The sequence below is a fragment of the Magnolia sinica genome, chromosome 4 (genome assembly GCF_029962835.1).
Source record: "Magnolia sinica isolate HGM2019 chromosome 4, MsV1, whole genome shotgun sequence".
NCBI classification, from domain to species: Eukaryota; Viridiplantae; Streptophyta; class Magnoliopsida; order Magnoliales; family Magnoliaceae; genus Magnolia; species Magnolia sinica.
This window is the reverse complement of record NC_080576.1, coordinates 25,205,996-25,224,876: the sequence shown is the minus strand read 5'-3', so window position 1 is coordinate 25,224,876 and position 18,881 is coordinate 25,205,996. Positions and strand designations below refer to the sequence as shown.

The window sequence follows — 18,881 nt, the reverse complement described above, 5'->3', positions numbered from 1 at the left end:
AATGGGTGACGGTTGGGGGTAACAAGCATTAACATCCGATACAGTCCCACAAAAAAAAACTACTACCCCATTTCACCCCCATATCGCATAATAGTCATGCCCGTTTCTATATCGGCCTTTACAGCCGTATCGTAATGGATATGAAACACTTTATGTATAATGAATGATATGGATTGCTTCAAGGTACGCAATTATTGGTCAAGTAAAATGGACTGTTTGCTCAGTCAACTCAAGCATTATTTGAAAATAGTGCCTCTAAACTTCAACTGGATTGGCTAAGAAACTGCAGAAATCTGATGGATCTGAGCCTTAAACAAGCAAAGGTTTCATCACGAACCCACCAATACACACACATGCATGCAGGAAAATTTTGTCTAAAACAAAGAGCCAAGTTGGTTTGAAGAAACCCCAAAACAACAATATTGTACGCATTCTTGTGAATATTTCCATAAGGCTGATTTCAGGTGAATCCAGGTTTTCTGGTCTGCTAACCAGAGGCAATATTGGCCAACTGGCAGTTTGGGTCATACGCTTCTTAAGAGACGAACACAGAAAGAAGAGGATATGCATTTGCTAATTTGTGGTAGGTTTACTAAATAGCATCCCCTTCATACCCCAGCTGGGCATGGAGGGACCATTCATTTGATACCCGCCTCAGGGTGGCCCCGGGACCAGGCTTTGACCTATTAGCTTGGCTTGTGGGCCTGGCATTTATGTCCTGATCAACTTTCTGGTCAGGCTTGGCCTTAGGTCATTTAAGCCTGGGCTAGCCTGTCCAGATTTCATGTCTAAATGTGTTCTATTCTACATATATGTTGTTCAAATCACCGGTTAGGCAACACAAGCATCTTGCATGCGGACCTTGGTTTTCATTGTTTTCTAAATGTTCTTTACGCATGTTGGGCCCACCTGACCAAGGGATGTATTAGGAACATTCACCATGGGAAATAGGACTTGATCGATTTGTGGGTCAGCTTGGGTAGGACCCAGGCTGGACCAATTGTTTGCAGCCTCGGCTTGGGCCTACCATGCTAGGCCGTGCCAGGCTTGTGCCGCGCCTAGCCTAACCCGGCTGAATCCTGACCATTTCCACCCTTATACCCAACAAAGACCGAAACGGTTCCATATTCAAGTAATACATCCCATTGCTTCAGGAGCAAGACAGAGAGGTATTGTGCTACCTTTCCTGCAGACCATTAATTGTTTTCCATTCTCAGAATCAGATTTAATTGCCCGCAACGATTTTAGTAGATTTTCTCTCTTCTTTCAGATCTTCATAAAAGATCAAAGTTAAACAAATTCCAGCAAAAAAATAATAACTAGCCAATTTAAGAAAATCAATGGTCTTTCCTATCATGATAGTTCACTGCCATTTCCCAACCACAGTGACTCATCCACCATACATGTGGCATGCGAGCACAGCAATCCAGATTCCAGACTGTCCAGAACGTGGGGTCCACTACGGATGGAGAATAGCCCGAGCCCAAAGTTTGCAACGGCTGAACTATCCCAACCGTTCGATCAGCGGCTATCAACTGGGCAGTTAAAAAGAAAATGGTCATCAGTCCAAATTCAATGGAAAAAAATCGGAATCTCAAGCTTGCGCAAAATTGGTGAGGTTTTCTGACCATGTTCCATCCACAACAGAGCCCACAATTTCGACGGTCCATATTGGCATGTAAGTGAGTTACGAACGGTGGATAATTCACCACAATTTGAAGTTTGCAACGACCAATCACTCAATTCTATCCTTTTCTTAATTTCATAGCTCGTGGCACCGAATAAGAAAAATCGAAATCGCAATTGGAATTGGAATAGAAATGATCAGAAACCCTAAACCCTAATTCGCAACAAAGAACAACAAAGGAAGAATCATAACAGAGAGCCGATCCCAATTATAAAACCCTAACCCTAATTGAAATCGCTTTCCAAAGAAGAAAGAATCCGTGTTTGTTTATCTAATTATGATGATTTTAAAAAAAATCAAAATTCGAATCTACCTTTGACAGATTGGAGAGTTGAAAATAGCCCGGAGTGCGTCCTAAGGCGGATCTGCTTAGCTCCCTGCGCATTTTATATGTTTCGGCGCTGGATAAGCGAGACCTGAGGGAAAACCCGCGCCTTTTGTTTTGTAAGGAGTTCCCTGACACGACACGCATTCTACTCTCTCACATACACGCAGGAGCACGGCAGGAGATCCTAGCCGTTTATTTTTGGAAGGGCCTGCCGCTTGTTTGCCCTGGCTGGGAATTCTGATCCATTCATCTCTTGGGCCTGTACACAGCCTCGATCATTGAGGGTCCGATGAGTTATGGGATAAGTGGGCCCTCATCTTGCACCGTACGCTTAGGTTTTCAATTCTGACGAGTGGATCCTATGGTTTTGTAATCCTGACCGTTAATTTATTGTCTCTCGGTGTGGATAGATTATAGCCGTAAAATATCCTTAGTAAGGCAATCTTAACATTTTGATTTATGGCCAATGGATAGACGGGTAAGAAGAGATATAAAACAATCAGTACTCAATCAACTGAAAGAGATCCAATCTCGGGGATCTTCCAAGTTCCAACCGAGGTGTGTTCATATGGTCCCGGTTCCAGAAATTGTGGTGGTGATGGGCTTCTGGGAGGCCCACATCAACTATGAAACCGATCCACCCCGTCCATCGTGTTCTCCCTCTCGATTTCAGTGTAAAAAACAAAACTCAGCCAAAATCGAAAGGTTTAGATGGACCACAACACAAAGAAAAATGAAAATCATGCCCAATACCTCTAAATTAACGTGGTGGGGCTCACTTGGGTTTTAGAATGGGCTGATTTTTAGTTTGATGGGCCCCACAAACAGTGGGGAGGGTTTTATTGTTTGGGCATCTCCTAGAAACTGTTGCTTGTGTTGTGGCCCACCTGAACTTCCATGAGGGCTGATTTTATGTTTTGGATGCTAAAATTTAATGGCGCATTTAATGGACGGTACGGATCTAATGAATAGTTGATCTGGACCACAACAGTCCTGTACCACCAGGATATGTGGTTTGGCAGATGGGATTAGGTGGGAAGGAAATGCTTTCGAGCCATGCCAATTCCACTCTAGGGCATGTTTGATTTTTCAAATACAATCCAGATACATGGTAATTGAGTAATGATTACTCTTTACATATGTTTGAAAATTCATATGTATTTTTGCTTGGAAACTAGTTCAAATGGACTAGTTTAGAGCCCTATTGTGATATATATATATATATATATATATATATATATATATATATATATATATATATATATATATATATATATCTATTATAGCATAACATTTGGAGGCATGAGCCAAAATAAGGCCTATTCAACACTTAAGTGACCCACACCAAAGGAAACAGTGGCACCAAAAAGTTTTTAAAGGTGGGTATTAGATTTCCTGAATCCTATGGCATGGCCCACTTGAGCTTTGGATCTTCCTCATCTTTTTGGACGATGCCCTAATTTCAGTTGGGATAATAGATGGACGGTATGGATAAGCCACATATATCATTATGGGCCCCATGTATACTTCACAGCATCATCGGTTTCTATGGCAAAAAACTAGCGTCAAATCAAGCATTGGTATCACTGCTGCTGTAATTACTCAAGGAAATCATTATTATCCATTTCTCGTGTATTTACCATTAGTTTGGAAATTCAAACAGCCCTTAATGTTTAGGAAGAATGGAAAAGCTTGAAATTAGATTAAATGGAATTGCATTGGTCTGTGCCAATTCTATTCAATGTTAGCAAGTTGTGTAGGTCCTACCATGATGTGTAGGCTATATCTACACTGTCCGCCCATTTTTCAAGATCATTTTAGAAAATAGGCCAAAAAATCAGATAGATCTAAAGCTCAAGTGGACCCCGCCATAGAAAGCAGCAGGGATTGAATACCTACCATTGAAAACTTCTTCGAGGCCACATAAGTTTTGGATCTACCTCATTTTTAGGCTCATGCCATAAAATGAGATTACAAAACATATGAACAATTCGGATATAAAACATGTGTTATTCTCGATGGTTTCAAATGATGTTGAGTGTATCCATTCAATGCACTACCTAATTACAAACATAGGAATTAAGCTTACCCATGATAATATGGGACAATCCCTGCCACATGTAATAATTAGGCTCATGCCATAAAATGAGATTACAAAACATATGAACAATTCGGATATAAAACATGTGTTATTCTGGATGGTTTCAAATGATGTTGAGTGTATCCATTCAATGCACTACCTAATTACAAACATAGGAATTAAGCTTATCCCATAGCTGTAGGACAGAAAGAACACTCGCTGGTGAGCCAGATCATCGGACAAATGCCCAAAGGTGTCAAGCAATACTACTACGATACGCACTTCATGAAGTTCGACGACGCATGCGGAAAAGAATCTCTATCATGCATGTGGCATTTGTGGGACTGTTGATTTGGTTGGCCCCCACAAGGATGGGCCATAGCAAAAAAAATCAAGGCATTTGATGAACCATTGTCCAGATTCAAAAGGGCAAAACTCACAACTGCAGTTTCAGAGTTCTCCAATCACTGCAATTTTTTTTTTTTTTTGGGTCTAGATGTGGTGGCCCACCAGATCAATTGTCCCAAGTACAATAACCCAGTTAAAAGAAGTTTCATCATGTTTGCCTGTAATGACACATTAAGACCATGGCAGATAGCATGGCATGCAGTCCAATGCAATAGCTATCATATGATTAAAAATGTACATGGCTAGGATTTCTCCTCCAAGTATATAAAGGGCAGGGATCAAACAATACATGGCCCACTTAAATTGCAGTCGATGATACGTACATACATAAACAGAGACCATCACGACACACTTTAACTTTAATTAAGAAAACCCATGATCTATAATCACAGTTAGTATTATTATATGACTGAATCCAATGTCTCGGAACCCAGAAACCCGAATAACCGGAGAACATTGGAAAACACTGAAAAATGACGGAATCAAAGCCTCCTAAGCAACCTAAAGCAGCACAGATCACAAAAAGAAAGAGGACGACAGATATATCTAATAGTCATGCATCTTGTTATCCACTGCTTCAGCTCAGTGATTGCAATGCAGAGTCTGGAATCTACTCACTGCTGATCTTTCACTGCTGCTCTTCCAGCCACTGAAAATTTCAGAATATTTCAGCATTTGGGAACAATTAAAATATTATCAAGAGATAGTGTTTGGATGCACTGGCTACTTCCATCAGTATTCACATAGTGAGGAAGTAGTTCTTTTGCAATTACATACCTTTCAAGTCCAACTCAAAGGTAACATAATTGAATTAACGAAATTTGGTATTATAATCTGATTGAATTTTGCATCCAAACACACCCTTAAGAAACAAAAGAAATCGGATGTGGTTTTTGTATTTTGTACCGAGTGATGGTGCTCTGGACCCACTAATTATATATAGCCTTTTGACGGTGCTGATGAACATCCTGCAAGATTTCTTGGTTAGAATTTTCTTCATGAGGCTGTTCACATGTATACACATACATACTAATGCATGATCTCTCTCTTAAATGAGGTTAATGTGTTATTTACACTCCATGTTTTTTATTCATATACCCCTTTTATGGTACTCGAAGGGTTCGCTTCTGGTACTACTCTAATACCAGAAGGTACAAATCTAATACCAGAAGGTACAAAAAAGGCGGTGTGGGCATAGAAAGATAAGGTGCAAATATCACTTTGGTGGAAAAAGATCATATCAAATAAAAGGAATGAAATTAAAATGCAAAGGACGTACTCCCATGGCACGTCGCCTACAAGCATCCGATCTCCTTCATTGTCTTCATAAATAAGGACATGGTCAGAATTTACTAACTCATCTTCTTCGCCCTGTTCCTTCTTCTTGAAGTAATTAACTGAACATGAATAAATCGAAAAAGCAATCACTGAATGAGTCAGCGAAAAATAGAGTAACAAAAATAGCTGTGGAAGATTTGATTTGACTGAGAACATAAAATATTAAAAACGATTTTGTGTTTTGCACCCTGGATAAGAAGTGTAAACCAACCATCTAACAGGTCCAATCTGTAGGGAGTCACTTATGAAAGTAGAAATCGAATAAGGCATTTTTTCATATGAATGGTGGCCTAAAAAGGATGGTTAACAACTCAAAATGGTTATGATCAACATTCAATAGGACAAGCTGATAGCTAAGATCATCCATTTGGTGTGATTGTAAACATTTGGCCCTTCACAGATAAGACCCATTAGATGGGTGGTGTAGATTGGTCATTCAACATTAAAGGTGTAAGGTATTGTGTACGTAACGCCGCCTCATAGGCAAATAAATCTGAGTAGAAACCATGAGAATAAAAACATGACATTCAGTTGAAATCATTTAGAAAATTCAAACAAGCATTCGTCAAATTTCTAAGAAATATGAAGACAAACAGAGGCAAGCATTGAAAAATTCATTGAGATAAGGCCACTGAACTTAAAGATTATCAGAAAATCAATCACTTGGGTTTGGTAGAAGTTACAGCTGATCGTAAGACAACTCCTACTGACATACCCATAAGCATTGATAGGAAACTTGAATCAAGAAACACATGAATATGTATTGATCTAAGCGAATTGAAAAAACAGAACAGCATGGAAGGAAAAATATCAAAAGAAATTAGTTCTAAAAATCAATGAGTTGCATAAGGCCAGATAACAGGACCCCATGGGCGAGATTGACGGTTCTCTTCATCGCACTCAAGGAAACACGGCATGTGTGTGTGAAGTCCAGGACATTCATTAAGTGGGAACCACTGAGAACATTCCATGGCCCAATAAACAGGCTGGTTTAGTCATGTACTGGGCCTCATGTGAATGAGAAAAATGGGTGGTTATAAAAATATGTTGGTCCATGCTCAATGTACATGTATGGCCCACCTGATCAGCCAAGTCGCCTGGTTGTTGGGACAGCATATGTGCACATTGTTCTCCAACTGATGAATGGCCCGATCTTGCACATGTGTATCAAATTCACATGTGTTGTGACATAAAACCTCAACCTCAGATGAACAAGTCCTTATCTAATTCTTCAAATTGCACAATAGAAAATTCATAAATGGAAAAAAAAAAAAAGAATAAAAAAGAAAAGAAAAAAATAAAAGAAAAAGAAAATAAAATATAATTAGAGTTATGCAAGACAAGTCATCACAATACAAAAATAGAGGACTTGATCCTGTGGGAGGAGATTTTTCTGAGTCTGCCAAAGCTGGATCGAGCTATAATAAAAGACCATTAGCTATTGATTTAATTACTAAGAAAATATCAACAGGAAAGTTTAGATGGACCATCAAACAGTCCACTAAAACCACAGCAACATACAAAATAGACGATTGGGTTTAGGGGGAAAAAGGCAATAAAACGTGTAAACGAATCGAATTAGAACGGCAAAAGTTCAAGAAAACAACATGAATAAATTGACTACATGGGCCTGCTAAAATTATGGAGAATGACAGAAACAGAACATCCAATTGATGTGGCATGCACCAAAACTGAGTGGCCTACACGTGCCAACATGACACATGTGAGATCCTGAACATTCATCATGTAGGCCCCTCTAGCAGCCCACTCATTAGGTGTGCCATATATGTATTTTGAATGTGGACAGTTTGGTTATCCTTTTCCAGCCATCCTTATCTGATGAGTGGGCCAGCCCACCTGATAAACAACAAGTGCCGCAACTGCGAATCCACTTCAATTGGTAGAAAAATCATGACGAACAACACAATAAATCCATCGACCACATTAAAAGATTGAATTCAGAGACATTACTAGAGAAAGGCATTGGCAATAATGGAAAAGAGCGAGAACCGAACTCGAAAAGAAGTTGTTGAACATCTTCTGAAGAGCGCGGGAGAGCGACTCGTAGCTCTCATGGGCCTTCAAATTGATCTTCCGCCCGACTGCATACCCTTCCATATTGACCTTCACGAACATCGACTCCTCCACCGCCTTCGGCGCCTCTGCTGAAGTAGCAGCTGCAGCAGCTTTTGACTCCATCTCTCCTGGCTTTGGCTGTGAAGCTAAGTTCTTCCGGAACGCGCGGACCGGGGGCCAGCCTACTACTGGGGGAGCTCTGAAACAACACCACCAACTTCAGAAATTACAGAATTGCTAAAGAAGGAAGAAGAACACTAAAACAGAGCCATTGAGAGATGAATTACAGCTAAAGAAGGCAGTTTTGGATGATTTTGGTTTTTGGGGTTTGGGATTTAAAGGGAGGTGAGGTCAAGGAGATGATGGTCACTGAAATGGTGGGTTGGATTGGATTGAATTGAATTCGGATGGAGCTTTTGCATGGTAAAGGGGAATTTTTGGAAAGAAAAATTCAGGTACCAGCCTGGGAATGCCTAAGAATGGAAGAACGGGAAGGGGCAGTTAATATGTAGCAGCGGGAAATTCTGAATCTGAACGGGAAATTACCAGAATATCCTTCCATTTGAAACGTACAGAAGTACACTGCTAATTGGTGGACCGCGGATGGTGCCAGCCTGACGGACGGTTTGGATCTCACACGTACCAGCTGAGCACATATGCACGCGTGTAGAAATGGGTGTAAAGGAGTGATAGGAAGATTGTGGTTGTGGGTCCCGTGTCTTGTAATCCAGGCCGTAGATCTGATAGGCCACGATGCGGATGGATAATGCCGCAAAATTTCCACATTTGACAATACAGCGGCCTACAAATAGACGGTTGAGAAAAGGACATGGGATTTTGTCCACATTCAGTGGATGAAACAGCGAAAGATAGCCCAAGGAGCAGCGCGCGCATTTGTGTATTAATCATCCATACCAACCGATTAGTGCATGTTTCAAATGGATCTGAACCATCCAGTCGATGGGCCACTTCCTGTATCAGCAAATGTCTGAAACCTGCACCGATCAGATGATCTCAACCGTACATTCAACGGTCTTTTATCTTGGATCATTGACCCGTTATCTCCATACGCGGTCCAAAAGTTGGACAGGAGACGGACTAAAATGCTTTCGGCAAATGAACTGATTAGACAACTATTGACCACGTGGTTATTGCGAAGGATATGCCGTTGAATGGGGCCCACAGCTTGTCTTCTTTTTAGATAGCCATCCATTTTTGTGGGCCATTGGATGGATGGCCAGATATGAATCCTCAAATAACGCCTCGAGCGGAGCCAAAGACGTTAATCATGTTTCTTTTTCTCTCCTTCCAATCTTGACCGTACAAGTGGCATGTGTCTATGGTGATCAAGACCGTTGGTTTGTTTGTATCTTTATGATTACAGCTCAAATTTACTGTAATTGGATGATTCTGGGTGTCGTGTTGGAGGCACTCGTGGAAATTCCGGTTTGCATGTGTGGGTGGGACGCCGATTGCGTCCTGTCCCCGCCCGTCTCCAGATTGGAACAGGCAGGAGCTTTGAGTGGTCACCGTGATGTATGGGTCTTATCCACACTGTACATCCATTTTTACGTATCATTTTAGTATATATTCACAAAAATGAGCCAGATCAAAGGTTCAAATGGACCACACCCAGGAAGCAGCAGTGATAATGATTCTCACCGTTAAAACTTTTCTAAGGCTTACCGTGATGTTTATTTTCCATCCAACCTATTCATAAAGTTACAAAGACTTGGATGAAGAAAACACAAATATCAGCTCCATCCAATACTTATTCGGCCCTCGAGAAGTTTTCAACTGGAAGAATTTAATCCTCATTTATCTTGGATCTGCCTCAATTTTGGGCTTATATCAAGAAGTGATACGGAAAAAAATGGATGGATGGTGCGTATAAGACCCATACATCACGGTGGCCACTCAAAGCTCCTGCCCGTTCCCAGCTGGAGAAGCGTGGGGTAGGACGCAATCCGCGTCCGTGTGGGTGATCTGAACCGTCTAATCCAGTGACCATTGATGGGCAGTTTCAAAAGAACACAGACAACGATTGGCAATCTAGTCCATCCAATTGGTGGGTTCTTTCTATCGTTGTGATTTTCTTCATGGTGCCACCAGATGGACCATTCGGTTCATCTGAACCGTATGGACCCCATCAGATGACACATATGAAATTTGAGCTGTTCATCAAATGGGCCACTCTCATCAGGCAAGCCATATTAATTCACATCAAATCCGGACCACTGCCAATTTTTGTAAGCCATCCACGGTTTACATAAATGAGTGGCCCACTTGATGAATTGAAGCCTAGATCTTCGCATACGTCCTCAAAATAGTGGGTCCCACATGATGTACGGATCCGATGTACAACACACGTGTGACCGAATGTATTGGTGCCCTGCAGAACTACACGCTAGATTCACGCAGAACTACCACTAATTTCATGGCGACGGTGCATGTACGGCAAAGCCCTCAAACTGGGGGGCCATCGGACTGCTTGCGCTCCACGTGTCCCCATGAAACTATATATGCAAATACACGTGGGCAATTGTGATTCGCTAGCGCACTGTCTCCACACGCACCGTTACATGCAGTTCACGTGTCAACTGGCAAGTGAATGGCAGATCTGACCGTTGGATAATCTGATCTGACCCTAAAATACCGATGGTCTACTAATTCGGTGGTCCATTCCTGTATGGACCTACAGAAAATTATCAACCGTCTAACGTCAGTAAAACATGGGGACCGCATGATGAGTGGGGTCCACATCATGTTCCACTAGTCTGATGCCTTACACTCGCCAGGATGACACGAGCGTTGCGTAAAGGTGCGTGTGGCGCAAGCAAACGTCTTATTCCTACGAGAGAGAAAGACAAGGAACCGTTACATATTCCCGTTCTGGCGGAAAAAGACACTCCAGTCTTTGTACTTTTGGTAATACAAAGTACAAAGTTATACTACTGTATTACCAGAATAAAAGAATAACGGAGTATTTATTAACAGGTTGGGTTTTGATGTCAGTTACAACATGTTTCTCTGGGGGATGATCCAGGCCGTTCATCTACTATGTCCCTCTTGCTGAAGGGTTATACAGGAAAAACAGACCAGATTTCAACGACGATAAGTTATTTGGACCATACTCTTAATGGACGGTGAAGATCTTGTGAAGTGGGACCATTACCTTGTGGCTGATTGCGTGAATAGAAAACATCAGCTATAAATAACGGAAAAATGCTGCATTTTGTAAGCGTATTCACTTCGCACGTGGAAACAATGCACGTGCGTGAAAATCGGAACTGTTTATCAGGCTATCCCCGCTGCGTAGATGCCGTGTGTTAGAAAACTCATTAGTTGGGCCATAGCTGTCCAAGAAAACGAACGGTTAAGAATAGCGGTAAAGATTATATGTAAATTTGTGGTCCTAATGATGATAATACCGAAATGATTTTTTTACTGTGGCATCTGCACAGTCGGTACGGTTTGATGAGCGGCTCCGATCTTGTACCCACACGCTTCGTTCCCACGTGGGAGCGAGTGAACTTTCAAAGTGCCCATAGCTTACACGGAGCACCACTTAAACTTACTCCCGAGGGATGTGGACCGATGATCATAACCGTTCAAGATTTAGGCCCGGCCACGGATAGACCGCAGGCAAAGAATCTATTCCTACCGATGATCCTAACCATTCGATCAGTGCACGCGAACGCAAAGTGACGGTCGATTTTCTTCCTTTTTTTCAAATTCCGGTTTCTCAAATGGTTAGGGAACTGGTAGGGAGAGGTATCTTGTACAACGTGGGTCTTCTTTGTGGGGCCTACCTTTTGGACGGTTCCAGTCAACTTTACACGCCCCCAACGGCTAGAAATTGGTGCTCCCGCGGTGTACTGTTCTTTTTCCGAGAGAATTAGGGAAAGAGAAAACAACCTCGGCGCGGGAGAAGAATCGATCCTCCTTTGCTGGTGGGTTTGATCGTAAACCACCTTTTCTTGCTTCCATGGGTTCGAAAAACCACCTTCGGTTTCTGAAAACCACCTTTTGGCTCCAAAACCGCTATTCCTCTGTTTCATAACGAACCCAGAAAGCTTCTGGCTGCCGTCCTCCACACTACCCATGTCTTCAAAACCATTGGAAGAGAACCCAAGCCTCAGCTCTGTCTCTCTGGTTTTCGGCCCGAGGTGGTTTTGAAAACCACTAGCGGTTTTCATCTTTTCTTTGTCTTCTTTCTCTTCTTCTTCTTTTGTTGGTGTTTCAAGAAGTGGGGTTCTCATGGCCTTTGCTGTGAGAGAGAGAGAGAGAGAGAGAGAGAGAGAGAGAAGTTTTGGAAGGGAGTTTGAGATTGAGGGAGGGAAGGGTTTAAACGAGAGAGAGAAAGAGAGAGAGAGAGCGAGAGAGAGAAAGAGAGGTGTTTGGCTTGTTGCTGTTTTGGAGGGAAGCTGTGATGGGAATGTGATGGGAATGTGATCGAATAAGAGTGAAATAAAAAGAGGGCATGTAGGGACAGGGGAGTTATTTGATACTCTGGCAGAGTATCATACTCCATAGTCATGCACGCTGAGATTCTACATGTACCATCCATGAAACTCAAACCAAATTGTATAAATATTGGGACCCAGTCTAGATGGGGCATAGCCCAAAAATCAGATTGATTAGATCATCCCCATTTACGATCAACGGACATATGTTTCTTGAATTTTGACCGTTGACTCTTCCCTGTTTTAACCATCCTTTTGTTGTCCTACATGTAGCCAGTTGAGATTATAAGTTGAGTATAAAATCTAGTTATATAAACCATCTACATTGAGGCCCACTATTTGAACGGTTTAGAGTAGAATTAAAGTGTACATCGCAGAGTAGAAAGGCATTTTAAGTTATAGGGGCTGTAGCCACTAAGTGCTGGTGGGTGAAAGTGTGTTTGAGAAGGGGCTAAGCTTGCTTCCTTTGTGGAGGTGGCATTGGCTTTTTGGATGAACCAGAAGATCTGATTGGATGGTCTAACTTTTTCCCAGTGAGAATCATGATTAGGTGTGGCAACGGCCAGGGCTTGAATTAAGGCCCGGTTTTAAGGTTTGGCCCGGACTTTAGCCTTTGAAAAGTATACTTGTAAGAAGACTCAGTGGGTCAACTCGGACCAGTGAGATTTCAAGCTGGTTATTGTGTGATTTAAATTAAATTATTTAAATACTGAGCCGAGTCAAGTCAAGTTAAGACTATGTTGGGTCTTTGAGTTGACCAGACCCGACTAGACATGAGTTGAGTCTTCTGGTTCCTGAAAAATTTTTCTGCCCGGCGTCAATGGGCCGACTCAGAACCGAAATTGAAGTCCAACTGCCTCAGGTCAGGCGTGATAGTAAGCTGAGTAGGGTCTGGGTTGGGCTGACGCCGGACCTTGTAATTCAATAATGCAGCTAACTGCATGTGAATTAGTTGAGCGCGACTTGCCTACAACTTGGTATCTTATTTTGTTTCAAAATTTGTATTAAAAATAAAATGTTACATATTTCGATTTCCTTTCACATTTGAAATTTCTGGTACTCTTGAGTTATGACTTTTGAGTTGTGGGTTTTGTCTCACACCAGATTTAACAAAAAAAAATACTTGTATATATGATAAGCTTTTTGCCTTAGGGCTTGAGCCTGATTCAGGGGGCATGTGAATTTGGTCTTATGGGAGGGCTATGCCAATGGCTCTAATGTATGCATTGATCACATATGCACACGTGCTGAGCCAAGCCAAATCCGTGTGCGGGACGGGCTGGGTTGGTGCGGGTGTGAGTGTGTGTGTATGAATACTTGTGGAACTTTATTTGCGAGAGTATACTCATGCTTACGCCTTTTCATTTTAAACTAGAAAAATGTGTCCATTCGGTTGGTTGTACCTATACCTAACCTTTTGAAAAGGGTGCTTAATGCACCACTTCGAAGTATATATAAGAATTTTTATTTCAGTTTCTAAGTACAAAATCTTTCTTATCTTCTTAAAACTCTGTCTATCTTTTGGTTTATAAGTTTTGTTGTTGCTGAGTTCATCGACACTTTCAAGTTAAACCGCAAGTAGTTCGAACTAGCATACAGTGAGTGCACCGCTAGGACCGAGTCATAGTTGTTGTATCCTAGAGGTCGATTGCTCTGAAAACCTATTGTACTTGGGACACTGTCCAAGGGAAGAAAATTCGATTTCAAGTCGAATGACTCATGTCATGACTCGACTCAATTCAATAAGTCTTTTTTCTTAAATTTTATTTTATTTTTTTCATTCTTGATTTTTTAATAATTTATATGATTCAATTAAATATTCCAACACTTGAAACCAATGTTGTGGGTGCATGGGACCTACCTTAATGTACGCATTATATATCCATGTGGTGTACGTATTGCACTGTGTATCCATGTGGTCCATCTGTTTTATCAACTTATTTTAAGACATGGTCAAACCATACAACAAGAAAGAGTGGTCATTGAACATCCTCCAATAAAAACTTGCTAACGTTCAGTGTAATATTGACAATCCAATTTATAAATAACGTCACAGAGATGGAAGAAATGAAAAAATAAAGATCAACTTGATCCAAAACTAAACTTTTGTAGTTAATAAAAAGTTTTTAATAGTTATTAAATTATATTCACCGTTCCTGTGGTGCAGTCCATCTTAAATTTGTGTTTGCTTTATTTTTTAAATCATGCCCCAAAATAAGTTTGAAAGACAGCGTGTATATACGCTACATGTATATCGAGGCCATATGCTCAGTGTCTCACCCACATCTCTCGTTTTGGGTGGCAGCCAAGTCGCCCTTTTAGCATTCATATCTCCAATCTGTCTGTCAGGTCCAACCCAGTGTTTTTCTGCTGCGTGCAAAATATCAGCCATCCAATGGTTCCAAACATCCCTTACAGGAATTTTCTTTTATAAACAATCTTGTCCATCCATTTCTTCTGCTACTGTGATGTACCTAAACATCTGTGACTATGCATGTCTTCTATGAATGATCTTGTCCACCTATTTTGCTTACCATTAACTAAATGGTTTTGATCACCCGATTGTTAGGATCTTTCTCGAAGCAGCCTCATGAAGAGTGAGCCGAACCAAATGAATGGTCCGGATAGGTGAGAACGCATACAAGTCCACATGCAACTGAGTGTATGGAACTGTTTTCATACACTAAACCCACGAAATCATTTTCAGTTCAAAATTCTTAGTAGGATTCTGTTTAAAGAGCCACTGTTTATTTACACCGACTTCCACTGATAAATACCTCCCTTTTGCTTTTGATAATGCAACAGTACTAAATGTTTGTACTATTGTATAACAAAAAAGTAGAGGATATGAGTGTGATTATGAGTCAAGGAGGGTATAATTAACAATTCTTTGCTCCTATTATCATGTTCCCAACTCCGGCCGAGTCTACCTTTAAAAGTCAAGGTTAAAAAAATTACAGAAAAATTACTCAAGAGTTTCAATTTTACCCCAACAATGGCTTCATTTTTAGAAACAATCAGCATCTTTATCTAAATTAATTTTATAAGTGTGGAGTCGAGCGTGGTTGGCCCACATAGTTTATGCATGACATCCAAACCATCCAACAAGTGTGCCCCACCATGATGATTATAAAAAACTGATGCTAATCCAATCATCAAGTTGATGACAACACAACTGTCATTGTGTCATTCTCAGCCTCTGTCACATGCAGCATCATCTGCCTACTTGATCTTGCAACAGTGTATAAAAGGCTAGGACTTTCTTTGCTACGAAGGACCACGTTCCACAATCTTTTCTTTCCATTCCATGAGCATCTTCTTTAAATGAATGTACTTCGTAACAACAGTGTTTAAAAGATGGTAAGTGGAAAGCCGCTATGGAGGACAAAGCTAACCTCCTAAGAAAATCGCACATGGTCATTAGTAACTTTCACTTTAAGCCGCGTTTCAAAATCATGTACATAAAATATCCAAATTGATGAAGTACATGTTAAAATCCCTTAACATACACTGATACACCGTAATCTAGTCACTCAAGCTTTTAGAGAGTGATGATTTAACATAGTATCATAGCAAAAGGTTTTATGTTCGAATCCCCGGGTATCATCATTTCAGAACTCGAGCTTGTAGAGAAAGCAATAATATCACAATATAAGATGTTTCAACTTAATAGTAACAATAAGATAGAAAGTACCTCAATTTAAAATTGGTCCCAAAGATTATTAGATAGATCTTACAAATGCAATGACTAAACAACACAACATATAACTGTTCAAATTGTTTCACTGGTGCTTCTGAACAAAAGCAATTGATTAGGAACACTTAGGGCCTGTTTGTTAACACTGAATTTTTACACTTAATGTGGAATTGGGAAAATATTCTGCGTTTAGTGGTGTTTGTTAATGCTTTGTTAACGCGGAAGAAGGAAAGCGCTATGTGGTTTTTCACTAAATTCTTTCCGTGATAGGAGTTTGGCTTAATTGTGAACACGGAATGCGCTCCGCAAAATTTTCTATTAAAAAAAATTTGCTTCCAAAATTACCCCTTTTACTACGGAAATTTTCTTCTCTTTAAATTGTTTGCGCAATACAAAACCAACTTTTAACATGTAAAACTTCTTTATGCTACACCATGATTTATGTGTTTGATCCACACCGTCTATCAACTTTTTTAGATCATTTAAGGTGTGAGCCAAAAAAAGAGGCAAGCCCAAGGATTAATTGGACCACAAGGTGGGATTGAACGTCCACCATTAAAAACTTCTTGAGAGCTGGAGAAGTTTTGGATAAAGTCGATATCTGTGTTTTCACTTCATTCACCTCTACATGACCTAATGAATAGGTTGGATGGTAAAGAAAACGTCACAGTGGCCCTTAGAAGGGTTTCAATGGTAGATGTCATTATCATTGCAGCATCCTTTCCTTTGGTGTGGTTCACTAGAGCTGTGGACCTGCTTCATCTTTATAATCATATATTAAAATAATATGAGAAAAATGATGAATGACTTAGATAAAACACTTACATCACAGTGGGCCCCATAGAGCCCTGTCCGGACGGTAATCCGTTCGGGCGGGGGTAGGACGCAATCCGCGTTCGAAGTGGACAGGATTGGGAAGCGGATTAGCTGGTGTATTGACGTTAGAGTTCCGTGGGTACCATCATTACGTATTTGTTATATCCAAACCGTCCATCCATTTTGCGATCTCGTTGTAAGGCTTTAGCCGAAAAATAAGACAGATCTAAAGATAAACTAGACCACACTGCAAAAAGTAGTGGGGGATTGAACGTCTACTATTGAAACCCTTTTGGGGTCACAGAAGTTTCAGATCAATATGAAATTTGTTTTTCCTCTTCATCCAGATATTTTTGACACTATGAATAGATTAGATGGAAAATAAACGTTATAGTGGGCCTTGCGAATTTTTTAACGGTCAAAATCATTATCCCGCTACTATTTTTGGTGTGGTCCATTTGAGTTTTGGATATGATTCAATTTTTGGGTAGTGCTCTAAAATGATCTAGAAAATTTGATGAACGGTGTGGATATAATAAATACATTATCGTAGGGCCCATGTAACTTTGATCTCCTTTGAACCATTTGTACAACTCGAAGTGTTGGCGCTCATCTTCGCACGACACGTATCTACACCAGGTGTTGATAAGGAAACGGATTGGCTACTCCCCTACCACCAGCCCGGTGGGTGGTGGTCGGTGCTCTATGGCCCCCATGATGTATGTGTTTCATCCATTTTTATATATCATTTTAAGTATCTATCCCAAAAATAAGAGGGATATAAATCTCAGGTAGACCACACCATAGGAAAACAATAGTGATTGGATATCCACTAGTAAAATCCTCTTAGGGCCCACTATGCCATTTATTTAACATCCAATATGTTGATTAGGTCATATATGCCTAGATGAAGTGAAAAAACAAAAATCAGCTTGATCCAAAACCTTTATGGCCCCCAAAAGGTTTTCAATGGACAAAGCTCATTCAACACCGTTTCCTGTAATGTGGTTCACTTAAGATTGGGATATACCTCATTTTTGGTCTCATACTATAAAATGATCTGGAAAAATATATGGATAGCATGGATGAAACACATACATCATGGTGGGCCCCACAGAGCACCAACCATCAGCCATTGGCTGGTGGCAGCGGGAGTAGCCAATCCGTTTTCCATGTGTACACCGGGCGCGGATTAGATACTGACAAGGTCAGTATCCAACTCGCTACTGAAGTGACATCACCAAGCTTTGTGGACCCCACCATCATGCGTGTGTTGTATCCATATCGTCCATCCATTTGGAGAGATCGTTTTATGGCATGAGAAAAATAATGAGATATATCTAAAGTTCAAGTGGACCCCACCATAGAAAATAGTGGGGACAGTGACATCCACCGTTCAAAACTTCTTAGGAGCCACAGAAGTTTCCGATCAAGCTTATATTTCTGTTTTCACTTCATGTATCTCTATGCTAACTTATGAATAGGTTGGATCTAAAAAATACATCATGATGGGCCCTATAAATGTTTCAACGGTGGGTGTGACTGATCCCACGGTTTTTTGTGGTGGATCCACTTGAACTTTAGATCTATCTCATTCTTTTTCTCATGCCATAAAATCATCTCTACAAATGGTTGGACTATGAATACAACACACGCATCATGGGGGGGGTCCACAGAGCTTGGTGATGTCACTTCAGTAGCGATTTGACTACTTACCTTGTCAGTATCCAATCCGCGCACGTGTACACTAGCCCATGTACATGTGGGAAAGCCTTTTGTAGGAAGTTCCTGTGTTGGAAACCTATATGGGGCCTACCCTGACTTTTGTGAGAAATCCACCCCGTTCATCCGTTTTGTGAACTCGTTTTAGAACATTAGGCCAGAAAATGAAGAAATTGTCGCCACACTTATACATGCAAATCATTAATTTTTTATCTATTTTTATGAATAATGATATTTAAATTTTCTATTAAGTACTTTTTAGT

At 40.7% G+C, this 18,881-nt stretch overlaps 2 protein-coding genes across 4 annotated transcripts in view; both read right to left on the bottom strand.

Annotated features, from left to right (window-relative positions):
• The window catches only part of LOC131242824 (transcriptional activator SPT7), a 28,964-nt gene extending 26,816 nt beyond the window's left edge, over positions 1 to 2,148 (bottom strand). Inside the window, exons 1-2 of one of the 2 annotated variants that reach the window (XM_058241727.1) lie at positions 2,001 to 2,133; positions 1,404 to 1,535 (exon numbers count right to left, since the gene is read on the bottom strand). The gene's annotated coding sequence lies outside the window, so the exon portion shown is untranslated. Of the gene's footprint in view, positions 1 to 1,403; positions 1,536 to 2,000 lie in introns of both variants that reach the window. The other variant, XM_058241726.1, reaches the window with a different exon arrangement.
• Positions 2,149 to 4,764: 2,616 nt separating this feature from the next.
• On the bottom strand, positions 4,765 to 12,311 carry LOC131242822 (auxin-responsive protein IAA25-like). 2 transcript variants are annotated; one of them, XM_058241724.1, is made up of 5 exons: positions 11,836 to 12,303; positions 7,857 to 8,116; positions 5,783 to 5,900; positions 5,410 to 5,471; positions 4,765 to 5,152 (listed from the first exon to the last, which is right to left on the bottom strand). In XM_058241724.1, exons 1-5 carry the CDS (start codon positions 12,177 to 12,179, stop codon positions 5,118 to 5,120), a joined length of 819 nt encoding a protein of 272 aa, XP_058097707.1. In that variant the 5' UTR covers positions 12,180 to 12,303; the 3' UTR covers positions 4,765 to 5,117. The 2 variants fall into 2 exon arrangements, with proteins under 2 accessions (XP_058097707.1, XP_058097708.1); XM_058241725.1 differs by lacking the exon at positions 5,410 to 5,471 and having other exon boundaries at positions 11,836 to 12,311.
• Positions 12,312 to 18,881: the final 6,570 nt, after the last annotated feature.